Source organism: Pipistrellus kuhlii, unplaced genomic scaffold (genome assembly GCF_014108245.1).
Source record: "Pipistrellus kuhlii isolate mPipKuh1 unplaced genomic scaffold, mPipKuh1.p scaffold_m20_p_6, whole genome shotgun sequence".
NCBI lineage: Eukaryota > Metazoa > Chordata > Mammalia > Chiroptera > Vespertilionidae > Pipistrellus > Pipistrellus kuhlii.
Genome location: NW_023425562.1, coordinates 43,860,901 through 43,875,623, shown reverse-complemented (window position 1 = coordinate 43,875,623; position 14,723 = coordinate 43,860,901). Strand labels below are relative to the sequence as shown.

Below are 14,723 nucleotides of genomic sequence, written 5' to 3'. Positions count from 1 at the left end.
AGCATATATTTATTTCTTCAGTTTTTTCCTTCACATGACGTTAATGATTCAATTTTTTAAAAACTTTTGTGTATTTTACTGTGGAATGAGGAGGTGATATTTTGGGACAAAAACACAGTAATAAGATAATAATAATAAAAAAAAAGATAATACATCTGAAAGGGCTCAATGTCCATTTCAGATGGTGAATGTCGGAGCCCTGCCTGAGAAAGATTATCAAACTCAGATTCTGCAGGAGTTCCCCAGGGACCCATGTCAGTTGTAATCAACCAAAGTACAGATAATTTTTTATGCACTCCATCAAAAAGCACATTGGTGTCATTCTGTCTCCCTGGGGATTGTGATATGGTACAGCAGCTGCCCTACAAGACAGGACTGGGACTTACCTGTCTCCTTGAGCCTCATGTTTCACATGAAGTCTGGCCTAGGGTAGACTCCACAAATGGATGCTGAATTAAAGAATGGACTCCATGGTCAAGGTGTTCATGACCGACTTCTTTCCATATTAACTTCTGTAACTTCTCCTTTCGTGGGCCTGATTGCTAACTTTTGAGTCATTTCTTATGCCTCGTTACCCATTGATTTCTCCACATTGCTTTTCAAAATACGATAGCATATTCAAATAATAGTCTTCCAAATTTGGGCCAATGTAAATGGATTACTTCACAGTCTGCATCTGTAATATTGTGTGTAGCATATTCTAATACTATGTTGAATATTGATGAGATTGAAAGATTGGGTTTCAATAGACAAAAACCTAGTTCTTATATATCTTAGGCATTTTTCCCCCCAAGATAAGCAGATAAGGTAACTTTTATATGTGAAAGATGACAGAAAGAAAAATAATGGGTTTCTTGCTAAAAAAAAAAAATAGGACTGTGGAGGTGGAGTGGTTTTTCCTCCTCATTTACATAAAACATAAGACGCACTCAGAAATTTTCTTTTATTTTATTGCTGTAATTATTGATTAATATTATTAAGATTAATTATAAATTAAGATTGAACAATAAAAGACATAGTTAAAAGTTTTAGATTACATTAGGACAAATTACTAAGGTAGGATCGGAAAGAATCCTTCTGTGTGGGTGTTTGGAAGGAGTTGGGAGAAATTTCTTTGGGGCACAATTCAAGTTTGGGTCCTCCTAGCAAGTGGCGAGACAATGCAGATGGCCTTTTAGCATTTCCCACCCCCCACCACTCCTCACCAGTATCTGTCCTCAAGGTGATGTCAGGAATTGGTTTTAGAAGAAAACATACTTTCATAGGAGCTATAATCCTCTTTTTCCCTGCACCCCTTGAGTGTTCAGTGCCGATACAAAGGAAATCAGACTCTCCAACTAAGCTATTTGAAGGTACTGATATTGGATTACTGCTGACTTTTGACCTATTTAATCAGGATTTTCATTAGCTTTTAGACTAAACTGCATAGCAAGGTTATTGTTGTCAGGATAACTTAATTCACACAGTTTTCAAAAGAAAAGGATATCTGTTTTCCTTCTTGTTGCTAATTTAAAGAATTCAAGTTAATAGTTTTTGTTTTGTAGTAGGAAAGGAAATGTTAAAATAATTTGATACTCAAAAAAACAATAGTAAAAAGATAGTCTTACTTGTTAAAATGACTATTACAAATGAATCTTTATTTTTTTAAGATATATTTTATTGATTTTTTTACAGAGAGAAAGGGAGAGGGAGTTGGAAACATCGATGAGAGAGAAACATCTATCAGCTGCCTCCTGCACACCCCCTACTGGGGATGTGCCCACAACCAAGGTACATGCCCTTGACCAGAATCGAACCTGGGACACTTCAGTCCACAGGCCAACGCTCTATTCACTGAGCCAAACCAATTAGAGCACAAGTGAATCTTTAAGAAATCTTTAAAGTCATAGTAAATTCCACCTTTGATTTTCACTATGTATTACTATTGTATCTTTTTAACTTGCCCTATAATTATGACTCCCTATGCCGTGGATTTTTTTCTTGTTTTAGTAAAATGACAAAACTGGAGGAACTTGAAGAAGTCGATATCAGTGGGAACAAACTGAAAGCGATCCCAACAACCATCACGAACTGCCGGCGCATGCACACTGTGATCGCCCACTCCAACTGCATTGAGGTCTTTCCTGAAGTTATGCAGCTCCCAGAAATCAAGGTGTGTGGTTTCAGCCCATCAGTTGTGGTGTCCAAAGAGAGAATTTTGTCTTTCATTCACTCATTCAGGCATTTGCACCATTGCCTTCTTCAGCATGGAGACTCAGTTGTCTTTGCCCCATCCTTTGTAACCACTGAGCTAAACTGTTGAGTCAGCAGAAGGAAAAAACAACCAGAAACAACCAGAAACCAAACCACTGGACTGGGACTGGGATTGGGAAATTGTATTCCATCCCTTACCAGCTGCATGACTTGAGGCTAGCCATATAACCACTGAACGTTTCCCATCTGCCTAATCTATTTTCCTACTTATTTCCAGTCTCAAAGACTGAATGGAGTATGACAGCAGTCTGAGAAATTTAAAGGTGCCAGTGTACCACTCCCCACTAGCTCCCCTAATTAAGTAGCATTCACCACCACAGCACTCAACTCATAATCATTCCCTGTATATAGGTCACCAAACATTCATTTCAATTTAATGAAATGAGATATAGAACAGATATTCCCATTTGATAGGTTAGGAAACTAAGGTGCTGAAACAGGAAATGATCTATGTAAATGAAGGCAGTAGTTGGTGTGATTCCTGGGTCAGGTAGACTTAATGGGGTGAAATCTGTTCCCTGGGATGAATCATCTAACAGTTTTTTATTTGTGTGTGTGTATGTGTTTGTGTGTGTGAGGGGGGTGGGAGGAATGGGTGGTGAAAAAGTAGGAATTGGCTGCAGTGAATTAAACACATGGTGACCAAATGGGCCTGGGCTGGGTTATTGTGTAAGCACCATCTCTAAGAAAGTCTGCTTTCCATGGCCAGTGATTATCTTTGTAAATAAATACTCTAGTGAACTCACTTTATAAATTGGTAATATAAAAACGAGCAATTGTACAATGACAGAACTCTGAAAGTTTAAAACCTTAGATCACATTATAAAACATTGCTAACCAATTTTATAAAATTTAGTCATGTTCTAAAATGCCTTTTTAGATTATGGGAATCTTTTCCCATAATCCATGCTCTGACCTCTGAAATTATTTCTTTCAACCACGTATGTTGTAAGCTACCCACACCTGCCAGCACTTAAGCTCAGGTTTCAGAATTACCCAGCGGATTATATTTATACCATTTGTTGTCTTATCTGTGATGTATTCCGACTCTAGTGGCAAAATAAACCATTATTAACCAGTATTATAAATTTTTCATTGAAGTCCAGTTGACTATTCATTCAACCATTATTTATAATTGGAAAATAAAATAAAAAGATGACCATCTTTCTATTATGAATGTTTTGATTATGTGAATTATTGTACTTACACTGAAATTATTAAGGCTGTTAAAGGTGTTGGGAGTGAAAATATGGAATAATTGAAATGTAATGAAATGGTACCTACATTTATGATCTTTTAAAGTTTTTTTATATTAATAACTAGAGGCCCAATGCATGAAATTTGTGCAAGGGGTTTGGCCCTCATGGCCTGGGTTGCCTCGGCCCTCATGGCCCTGGTGCCCCCCTTGGAGGTCACCTTTGGCAACCCCCTTTGGTGGCCCTCCTTGGCGGCCCAGCTGCCTCTCGGCCTTGCCCCCTGCCCACTGATCATTCCATAAGGTTGTTCCATCATCCAGTCTAATTATCATATTGATAATTGGAGCCAGAGGACCTGAGACCAGGCAGGGGGACCTGAGGCCATGTCTCCCGCCCCAGCACCTGGCCAGGGGACCTGAGGCCATGCCCCCCACCTGACAGGGCTTGACAGGGTGGGACCAGCCAGGTCTGGGTCTCTTGCGATTTCATGGTGCATTTGGTTGGGTGGGGACTTGACTCTGGGTCACTTGGCATGCCCCAGACTCTGACAGGAAGGAGAGTTTCATATCCATTTTACTAATTTTTCTGTCATCTCTGACACTTCTATTATAGAGAAAGTATATATATAAAAGCCAAGCAACTAGACCACCAAGTGACCGGAAGGACTGGTGGCTCTGATGTGCCAACAGGCCTGATCAGGGGGTTGGAGTGGCCCCTCCCCTTGGTTGACCCCAGCTGGATCAGGGGCGGGACTGGCTGGCCAACCTCCCATGTCCCCTCTCCCCTGCTGGCCTGGCCCTATTGGCCCCCATTGGGGTGGGTCGGCCAAACCCCACCCATGCACGAATTCATGCACTGGGCCTCTAGTATTAAAATATTTTCTCTAATTAATTCCCTTCTAATGTGCACGAATTTTGTGCACAAGGCACTAGATTAGGATAAACCTATAAGAAAAATATATTGTAGAATGCTAACACTTAGTAGTGTTAGGGTGCTAAATTTAAGGATAAGTTTTCTAAGCTTTTCTGTGTCCAGCTTTTTATAATGGGGTCATAAAGTTCTTGTAGTAAAAAGTATTTAAGATTATAATATAACTTCATATCATTGCTGCAGTTTGGGACACATTTCTCCAAAAATATAGGTTCTCATTTTACCTAGTCTATAGCTCTCCCCAATCCATTATAGATTTAAGTTCTTTAAGAATTTTTCCAAATAATGATGATTTTGCCCACTTTCAAGAATTCCAAAATTCTTGAATACAATTGCTTTTGAATTATCTTAAGGTTTTTAATAGGCTATGATACATTTACACCAAGGAATACTATGCAACAGTGAAAAAGAAGGATCTCTTACTCTTTGAGATAACATGGAGGGACCTGGAGAGTATTATGCTAAGCAAAATAGTCCTGTCAGAGAAAGACAAATAACATGATTTCACTTATATGTGTAATCTGATGAACAAAATAGGTCTAGACACTTAGAAGCATGGGACAGACTCTCGAATCTCAGAGAAAAATTAGGTGTGGGTTGTGGCCGGGAAGAGATTAACCAAAGAACTTGTATGCATATATATGCATAACCCATGGACATAGACAAATAATAGTGTAGGGAAGGCTTGAGGTGGGGGTGGACTAGAAAGAGTCAGTGGGGGGAAATGGAGTATATATGTAATACTTTCTAAAATAAAGATCTACATTATAAAAGGCCAGGAGCCATCACGACCTAAACAACCAAATGGATGACCAGTCACCAGGAAGTGCTTGGAACGCCTTTTGGTCCCTCCCCATGGCCCACAGGCTCTTATCACAATGAGGCTGGCAGTTGGTGGGTAGGCAGGGCAGCAGGGGTGGGTGGGAGGGGCACAGCTGCATATCAGGCCCAGAAATGAGGCCTGGAGAGAGAGAGGCAGGGCCTAATCAGCAGCTACTGTGGCTACTGGTGAGGCGGGGGGGGGGGGGGGGGGGGGGGGTATCTGATCAGCAGTCACTGCGGCTGTTGGCAAGGCCCAGGGAGAGAGAGGGGCAAGGCCTGATCTGCAGCTGCTGCGGCTGCTGGCAAGGCCTAGAGAGAGAGAGAAGAAAAAAAAAGAGAGAGAGAAAGAGAGACAGGCCTTATCAGCAGCTGCTGAGGCTGCTGGCAAGGCCCAAGTCACAGCAGCTGCAGATCAGGCCCAGCAATTGGCCTGGAGAGAGGCCCAGAGAGAGAGGCAGGGCCTGATCTGCAGTTGTCATGGTGGCTACAGATCAGGCCCACGGATAGTCCTGGAGATGCTGACTTTCATAGAAACCAACCAATCAGAACCAAATCTGGGTGAAGTGTGAGGAGCCAATGGCTGCCTAGGAGGTGGAGTTTTTTTATGCTGACTGGCATAAATCTGACCAATCAGAATCTAATCTGGGTGAACTGTGAAGGCAGAACCTAAGCTGGGGGCTAGGAGGGGTTTTAAGGGCAACAGTTATTTGGTGTAAGATGTAAGAAAGCGGCTCAATTTTTTAATGACAAGTTTGGCAGCATAGTGCATGTGGCTGGCTATCAGTCCAGATATAGTGATTATGTGTTTTTGTCTGCCAAGAGCATCTTCTCTTGCTGAAAAAACCCCCTCCCCCCATTTTAGCAGTCTTATCCTGTATAATCTGTCTATACAAATAAAAGGGTAATATGCTAATTATACCAGGTTGACTAGCCATATTCCAGACATCCATCTTCCTTCTGGACAAAGCCATGGTGGTGGGGGCCAAGGCAGAGGCAGTTAGGGGTGATCAGGTAGGCAGGCAGAGTGGTTGGGGCGATCAGGCAGGCAGGCAGGCAGGTGAGTGGTTAGGAGCCAGCAGTCCTAGATTGTGAGAGTGATATCTGACTGCTGGTTTAGACCCAATCCCTGTGGGCCTAAACCAGCAGTCAGACATCCCCCAAGAGGTCCCTGATTCGAGAGGGTGCAGGCTAGGCTAAGGGAACCCCCTCCCCCATTTATGCATGACTTTTGTGCACTGGGCCTCTAGTTTAAAAATAAAATTATAGTCAGGTGCCAGTTGAAGCCAGAGAACTGAATGCTTTCCACCTCATCATGCTGAATTTTCTCTTATCCAGAAAACTTACCAGTTACTCTTGTTCTGGCCTGTGCATGCAAGCTTTCTGCCCTGGTTCCCTGCTCCGGGAGCAGAAGCACAGCCCTTGGTGTTAGGGCTCACCTCATGTAAGCCTTCGTGAGAAAGTAGGCATTATTCCAATTCACTGATAACACAGGATTTCTGCTCTAATCAATATGCCGAGTCTTCTGCTTGTTTTCTAATGAGATTAGGTGGGAGTTGCTGCCTGGAGAGCAGGATCTATATTTACATATATAGATCCTGCATACAATAAACAGGCCCATGTACTAGTCTCTCATTTACTGATACCTTACTTAACTTCTTTTGAAGATCTTCTCATTCTATTTGTTCCTGCTTTTTCCTCATTTTCATGGTTTTTTTGTTTGTTTTAAGAAGTTCCATTTTGATGTTGTAACTACCTCATGGCCCCAACAGGTGCAGAGATTTTTGTCAGCAATAAGAAAAAGTATCCTGAGGTTATTTCAGTTAACTCTTAATATTTAAATGTACAGGAAACTTTGAAGGATAAAGATGGGGAGAAGAAAGAGCATGGATTTTTTTAATTTTTTTTTTTTTTTTTGCATTATTCAAAGATAGTAAAAATTTAAACTGCGTTTAGCAAAAACCTGTTTTCAACATCTATGGCAGAGTGGCAGCCAAACTTTTCTGCATTTGAGCAGCAAGTGTAGCAAATGATTAGGCTGATTCTGCTGGGAGGCGTAGAAGCTCCGAACTGCCTGACCCTCTCCTTGTTTCCACTTATTTCTTCAGTGCGTGGACCTGAGCTGTAACGAGCTAAGTGAAGTTACTTTACCAGAAAACCTGCCTCCAAAATTGCAAGAACTAGACCTGACTGGAAACCCCCGGCTGGCTCTCGATCACAAAACCCTGGAACTGCTGAAGTAAGTGTTTCATGAAGCATTGACAACAGGCTTATAGCTGATTAAGAACATCAGTCTGGCACCCACTCACATCTCAGTGGTATCTCCCCTCCTTTGAAGTCATTTGAAAGTCTGTATCTCACCAAAATGGAGGGCCAAAAAATTCTAATAGTTGGACACTCACGTGTCCTTCCAGAAATTAAAAAAAAAAAAGAAAGAAACAAGAATATTGAATTCAAAGAAGAAAATGGTAGATAGATAAAGACAAAGGGGAGAAGCAACAAATGACCAAGACATGAACTTTCTTCTTGGTTACTGACAACATGGGTGATGTATAGTGCAGATGTTTCAGTAGAATTTTGAGAGAGGAAGCATGTGAGAAAATGACCAGATTATTTAAACAAAACTGGGAGTGTGGGATAATTAGGTCCTGTGATGTTCTATTTGTGTTTTGGGAAAGAGTTCATAGATACTGTCTCATTCTTGAGGTTGATGGAGAATCACAGGTTCAAGCTCTCTATGTGAAATACTAAAAAGGTAGCCTCGTTAGAAAAGATGTCTTTATAGGAATGTTATCTCAGAGCTCTTAATATCTATCAATAGAATTAAATGAATTATGCTCCACAGTTGAATATTATACACCATTAAAAATGATTTGCAGTTATATTATTAATTTGAGAGGACTCCACAATATAATGTTAAGTGAAAAGAAAGTTAAGGAAAAAGTTTGTATAATTCCACTTTTTGTAAAAATAAATCTCTGTGCATTGGGTGATCATGTATGTGCTAAGGTACACCTAGAAAAATGCCTGAAAGGATAGGGAAAAAAATGTTAAAATAGTGTTATTCTTGGGATAATAGGGTTATGGGTGGTCTTAATTTTCTTCTTTAAACTTTTCTGAATTTTGAACTTTTTTTCTATGTATCTTGAAGTAACAGTCTTGGACAGTGACAGCTATCAGTCATTATGTATGCTTTATATGCTTAAACCCTGTTGTAATATCTGTTGCTAAAAGTCATCCTCTGTTATCTTAGGCAAAATTTCAAGAATTTTGAAAGTAGAATTGTGGTCCATTAATCTATCCTAATCTTTAGTGCAAACTAAAATTGGAAAAGCATTTAAATGTGATTCCTAGATGAACTGGCCTAATCAATGCCTGTTTATTGATATTTTAAGTCCTGAATGAGCACATTGATTTCAATATGTAATTGAAGAATACTGCCTAAGTAGTGTCCTCGGGAAGCTACAGAGACCTAAACTCTCTCTCCTGTTCATCAAACAGTATGGGAGCCTTGGCCCAAATCCCTCAGTATGTGCAGACCTTGGTTTTCTTCTCTCTGGGATGGGAGGATGGGCAACATGCTCTCCAGGGTACTTCTCAGAATGGGAGTCCATATAATATGAAATTTTGTATTAAAAATAATTGCATCAAAATTTGCTAATAAATGAAACTGGCTGTTTGGAGAAAAATAAAAGTTGAATTCTTATCTTGTACTAAAATAAATTCCAGCTAAATTAGACCTATAAAATAAAATAAAATAATTTTTTAAAGTAATAAGGAATTATATGAATATATACACAAGCCAGAAAAGGAATTTTTTAGCCAAAAAAGGAGGAGAGGACCACAAGAAGAGAAATCCATAATATATAGATCTTATGTTTATGTTATGTATATCCTATATAATAAAAGCATAATATGCAAATTGACTGAACAGCGAAATGACTAGTTAGCAGGGGGTGGGGTCAGCGAGCAAGCAGCACCAGGCCAGCCAAGGCATGTGCCAATGGGCAGGAGGGAATGGCAATGGGGGGCAATGACTAGCTGTGGTGAGGTGAGGGGGGCAGTGCCATCCTCTGATCACCTGTCTGGTTGCCTCCCACAGAGGGAGGCTGGGCGGTGGCAGCAACCAGGTGATGGGGGCAGTGCCGTCCCTGATCAGCTGACCCAATCACCTCCTACAGAGGGAGGCCAGACTGTGGCTCCCTGTGGGGAGCTGGCCTAAGCCATGAGAAGGACTTCCCTGAGGACTCCCGAACTGTGAGAGGGTGCAGACCAGGCTGAGGGACCCCCATGCATGAATTTCTGTGCACTGGGCCTCTAGATTATATATAATACTTTTTATGCATAAAAGGTTAAAATGTCTATTCCAAAAGCTATCAAGATTAAATATAAAAGGAATGACAAACTAAGAAGAAACATGGCAAAAATATGAAAATAAAAGCATTAATATTTAATAGAAAATGTTCTTATAAGTCAGTAAGAAAAGCACTCAACACAAAATAATTGAAAGATATTAACAAAAGAAATACAGATAGTTACATGAAAAGATCGAGTTCAACGTTATTAGTACATCAAGGAATTATTAAAATCTAAATGATAATGATTTTCTCCCTCTCATTGGTGCTCTGTTAGAACTATAAATGAATATAACTTTTCCTAAAATCTACTGGCCCTGTGTATCAAGCTTCTCAAAATATTCCCCTACTGAGACCAAGGTTTTCTCTGGAAAAAATTTATTCTAACAAATAATCAGAAATACGTTTTGGGTACAGAATAGTCATCAAGATATTTCTAAATTTTATTTGTGATCAATGTAAAATAATGAAAAAATGTCCATGATTTAATCAGAACAAAAAGATGCAAAGCTATAGATAGATAGGTAGGAGTATAAGTACGTAGGTAGGTAGGTAGGCAGACAAACAGACATGCTATTATATATACACTAGAGGCCCAGTGCACAAATTCGTGCATGCATGGGGTCCCTCTGCCTGACCGGCTATCGGGGCCAACTGGGGCATCTCGCCCAATCAATCAAGCCCATTGGGGCTGGCCAGCTGGCCTGGGGAAGGGACCGCAGGAGGTTGGCTAGCCACAGGAAGTTGGCCGTGGAAGTGCAGTGACCACCAGGGGACAGCTCCTGCATTGAGCATCTTACTCCTGGTGATCAATGTATATCATAACTACCGGCTGATAGTCAGGTCGTAATGGTTGCTTAGGCTTTTATGTATATATATAGATGAAAGAAAACCTACTTGTTACAGTTCTCTATAGTGAGCATATCACTGGAGGGGCTTGAGCTACTATAGTGAAGCACATGTGTTTAAAAAGATTAAAATATGAGCCCAGCCTATAAGGCTCAGTGGTTGATCGTCAACCTAAGAACCAGGAGTTCGTGGTTCGATTCCTGGTCAGGGCACATGCCAGAGTTGTGGGTTTAATCCCTGGTGGGGAGTGTGCAGGAGGCAACAGATCAATTATTCTCTCATCATTGATGTTTCTATTTTTCCTTCTCCCTTCCTCTCCAAAATAAATAAAAACATATTTCTAAATATTTGAAACATGTAAGTTAAAGCAAAATAATATTCTCTTAAAAATACTAAATAAATAACAATGAAATCATAATATTCTTATGTGAAAACGTTACCTTCTCTAACAGAAGATGGTGGCCTTTTAGTAATTTGGGAGAGTCTCCATAACTATCGTATTACTTGCACTTTTAGAGGATTGGCCTGTTTGTTCTACACGAGCCAGGGTGTGCCTCTGGTGACTCTCCTGTATGACTGCACTCCAGCTCCCAGTCTGTAGTCTCATGCTCACTTAAAGATCTATGAGAGTCAACATTCAGGTCACTTCGGAGAGCTGCTCAGCTACACTGTGCTCAGCTAGGTGGAGAATGAGAAATCACTGCTTCTTGGGAAAGGATTATAGGGGAGTTAAGGATTATGTATTCTTTAGTAATCAGGCTAGGAAATGGAATTATTTCTTTGAAGGCTCTGTGTTCTATCTGTAAAAAGTACAGTGTCTTTAGAAACGACCCTTCAGTTTTCCTCTAAATTCAGAAAGTAGCAGAGAAGTAGTGAGAGCCCTTAGGCATACTTTAAGAGAGAACATTGCATCGCTTAGCCTTGTACATGGATAAACTTGGCACCAGGTCATGTGGAGAGCAAATAATGGTAGCCTGCCTTTTTTAGTGCTTGCTCCTCTCTTACTGGGAAGGTTGAATACTTTGAAAAGAGGAGATACATATATTAATATATATATCCCTGCTGGAAAATGAGATATTAATTTGATTTGGGGATTTCCTGTTGGCACCATCTGTGATTTTTATGTTTTCCAGCTTTCTAGAATAAAGGGACAAGTGAATGTCTGCTAGTACTTGAGAGTAGAAACTTTAACAAAATGTCTTTAAATTTCAAAGAAATTGCCACCAGCTATTTCTAGAATTAAAGTGAATACTATTCAGTATTGATTTACTTCTTAGAGTTGAGTGGTTCTCAAGAGAAGTATTCAGTATTTGTTTTATTGTAGAGATAATGAATACCCACAGATAATTAAAAATTTTGGAGCCATGACAAGTGTTTAGGTGTTGTTTAAGTTAGGAGATTCTGCATACTGTTTAAGTAATCGGGGGTGGGTAATTTACAAGTAGGAAGGATTTATTTTGCCATGTGGCAGCCAGCCTTTCAAAAACCTTCTGCACATCTGTGTGACTTCCTGTTTGGGGGTACTGACTGCTTTCAGTAGGCTGGTTATTAATAAACCCCACTTAAGAGTCTACCCTTTTAGTATTTCTATGTGGGTCCTATTGAACCAATTATGGCCCAGGAGAGTGGAGGTGAGAGAACAGCTTGTCTCCCATTTAAATGTATGTCTCCCATTTAACATCTAACTTATTGAAATACTCCTCATTTACTTTGTAATTTTATTGTAGTAGTCTTAGTATGGATGACTGCTAGTGAGGAAAGAATTGGAAGCTTCAGGGGATGGCAAGTCCTCAATAATCTTTGTGAAATATTTTAAGGCGTGATGTGAGCAGAAGTTGGTGTTGAGGATGGATGTTGCAGAATTCTCTCACATCATCCAAACACAATATAATTGTGGCTTGGGTTCCCATCTTTTCAAATCTGGATGTTCATGTTTAATTTCCTTTTCTCACGCAAAGGTTCAGAGCTGTCCTTTTTATTCCCAGGAGAGAGCAGCCATCTAGTGCAGTGTATGCAACAGATTCTAATAATTGACATCCCAGTAGAATGCTGATAAAAACAAATTTTCATGCTCTGGATATTTAACCCTTTGTTTTTATTATGAATAGTAGCTAGTTCTTATTACTGATAAATATTTCAGACACTTTAGGCCCTAGCCAGGTAGCTCAGTTGCTTAGAACACCTTTCGGATATGCCAAGATTGCAGACTTGATCCCGACTCAGGCCACGTACAAGAGTCCACCAATGAATGCACACAGATTTGTGGAACAACAAATATCTTGCTTTTGCTCTCTCACTCTCTCTAAAAAAAATAAAATAAATAAATAAATAAAAAATAATAAAAATAAAAATAAATCAATAAGTAAAATATTTAAAAATATATATTTCAAACACTAACCACAGTAAGAAATGGTAAGTACAGAGTGCTTAGTAAGTGTTTTTTCATTTCTCGGATAAAGGGAGCAACATGTACATGTTTGGTTTTACTGATTCCTGTCCCTTCTGTTTCTCCTGTTAGTAATATCCGCTGTTTCAAGATTGATCAGCCCTCTGCAGGAGATGCATCTGGAGCCCCAGCTGTGTGGAGCCATGGCTACACTGAAGCTTCAGGAGTAAAAAACAAGTGAGTGGGTGAAGCTTAGGAATGAAATCCTCCTGCTCCCTTTCCATCTTTCATGGGGTAGAAAGAAACCCAGTGCTATCACACACAGGCCTCACGGGAGATTTCTATGAACATGTTTCCTCAAAGAGAGGGCATCTCCTGACTTATTTGAACATTAAGCTAAACCCTTCTCGGCATCACATACTTTCTCTTTGTGAGATATGTTGCTGGGATACAGTATAACTGACACATTATATCTGCCTGAGATTCCAGTGTCTAGAGAAGGCCTACGTATTGAAATGCATCGCTGCACGTTTTAAAAGCCCCTTTCTCTTTCTCTGAAGCCTGTTTGCCCAGCAAAATGGATCGTGTTAAAGAAGTAACCTTGATTGTCCACACTTGACATCATTTATGTTATTGACCAGTGAGTGGTTCTGTTGAGCTATTTCTTCCTTTGAAATGAGCTTGGCAAGAGTTTGATGTCTGTTTTCTATAATGTCAGCTTCTTGTCTTGCCACCAGGACGTGTCCGTCTGAATTTCTTTTTCTTCCTTATTCTCACCAACCTTCCCTGTCTTGTATGCAAATGTTGATTTTCCTGAGAATTATAATCTAGCTCTTCAGGCTTGCTTGCTTTTTGTTAAGAGGTGCTAATAACTAGTACTGGAAAAGTAAGGATATAAATTAGAATAGCCACAGTTTAATTAGCTAAGGTACAAGGACACAGCATATTGAGAGTAAGGGAAGAACAGAAGTGGGGGAAGGGGGGCGATCTAATAATAGCTAACATTAGTAGTCAACCCTGGGTGCAATGATAATCAATCCGATGAAAAACTTAAAAAAAAAAACTCTTCAACCATCGGCCCATTAAATCAGAATGTTCTAAAACCTTCCCGGTGATCCTAATGTGTACCCGGGTTTGAGAACCATTGTATAACTGAATAACTTCTGTGAAAAATAAAAGGTGGAATTGTGGTTGTTGCTGACTGCTTTTCTTTGGGACGGGAAACAGAATCGTCTCAAGTTCTGGATCTGACACACGGTCCTTTCCTCTTTAAGAGTGTGATTTGGCATTGTGCTAGCAAAAGGAGAGGAGTCCCTACGTCAGCCCCCCTGTTCCATGTGCCCCCAGTGGTGTCTTGGCTCTCGTGCATTGTTTCTGTGTGCTGTGCCCTGTATGTCATCGTGTTTGGGGAAGAAGGGAAGAAATTATACATTCTTTGGAGCACTCGAAGTTCCTTCTTAGAGATCTTTCTTTTTAAATTAAAAGACCTTACGTCTTGTTTGCTAACACAAGTATGTGAAACTGCTTTTGAATTCACAAACACCAATGTGAAATCCAAGATTGGTTTTTGAGACATCTGTAGATATTAAAACGTATTATCCATTCATATATATTAATAAAGCGATGATCAGTTAATCTCTTTTTTACATAATCCTGCCACAATTTTATGTTAAAGTATAGCGTAGGTTCAGAAAAGTACAAAAGTGATGTGTACAGCTCTAGGAATCATCCTAAAGTGAACCCACCTGCAAATCACCTCCACCAACAACTGGACCATCACCAGCACCTCAGAAGTCCCATGTCACCCGGCCCTCACTTATGTCCCTTCACCTTTTTACCTTTGGTTTTGCCAGCAGAAGCTTCTCCAGCATTTTGTTTTAGACTTGTAGAAAGAGGGCTATGTGAACAAGGAGCTTGCTGCTTGCTATCTTGAGG

The 14,723-nt window shown here is 40.1% G+C and overlaps 1 protein-coding gene across 3 annotated transcripts in view; it reads left to right on the top strand.

Annotated features, from left to right (window-relative positions):
* Positions 1-14,723, top strand: part of PHLPP1 (PH domain and leucine rich repeat protein phosphatase 1) — a 227,594-nt gene that overhangs the window by 167,548 nt on the left and 45,323 nt on the right. For all 3 annotated transcript variants that reach the window (XM_036419873.2, XM_036419872.2, XM_036419871.2), the window contains 3 exons: positions 1,990-2,152; positions 7,307-7,437; positions 12,921-13,025. In XM_036419873.2, coding sequence (XP_036275766.1) covers positions 1,990-2,152; positions 7,307-7,437; positions 12,921-13,025 — 399 coding nt within the window. The remainder of the gene's footprint in view (positions 1-1,989; positions 2,153-7,306; positions 7,438-12,920; positions 13,026-14,723) is intronic.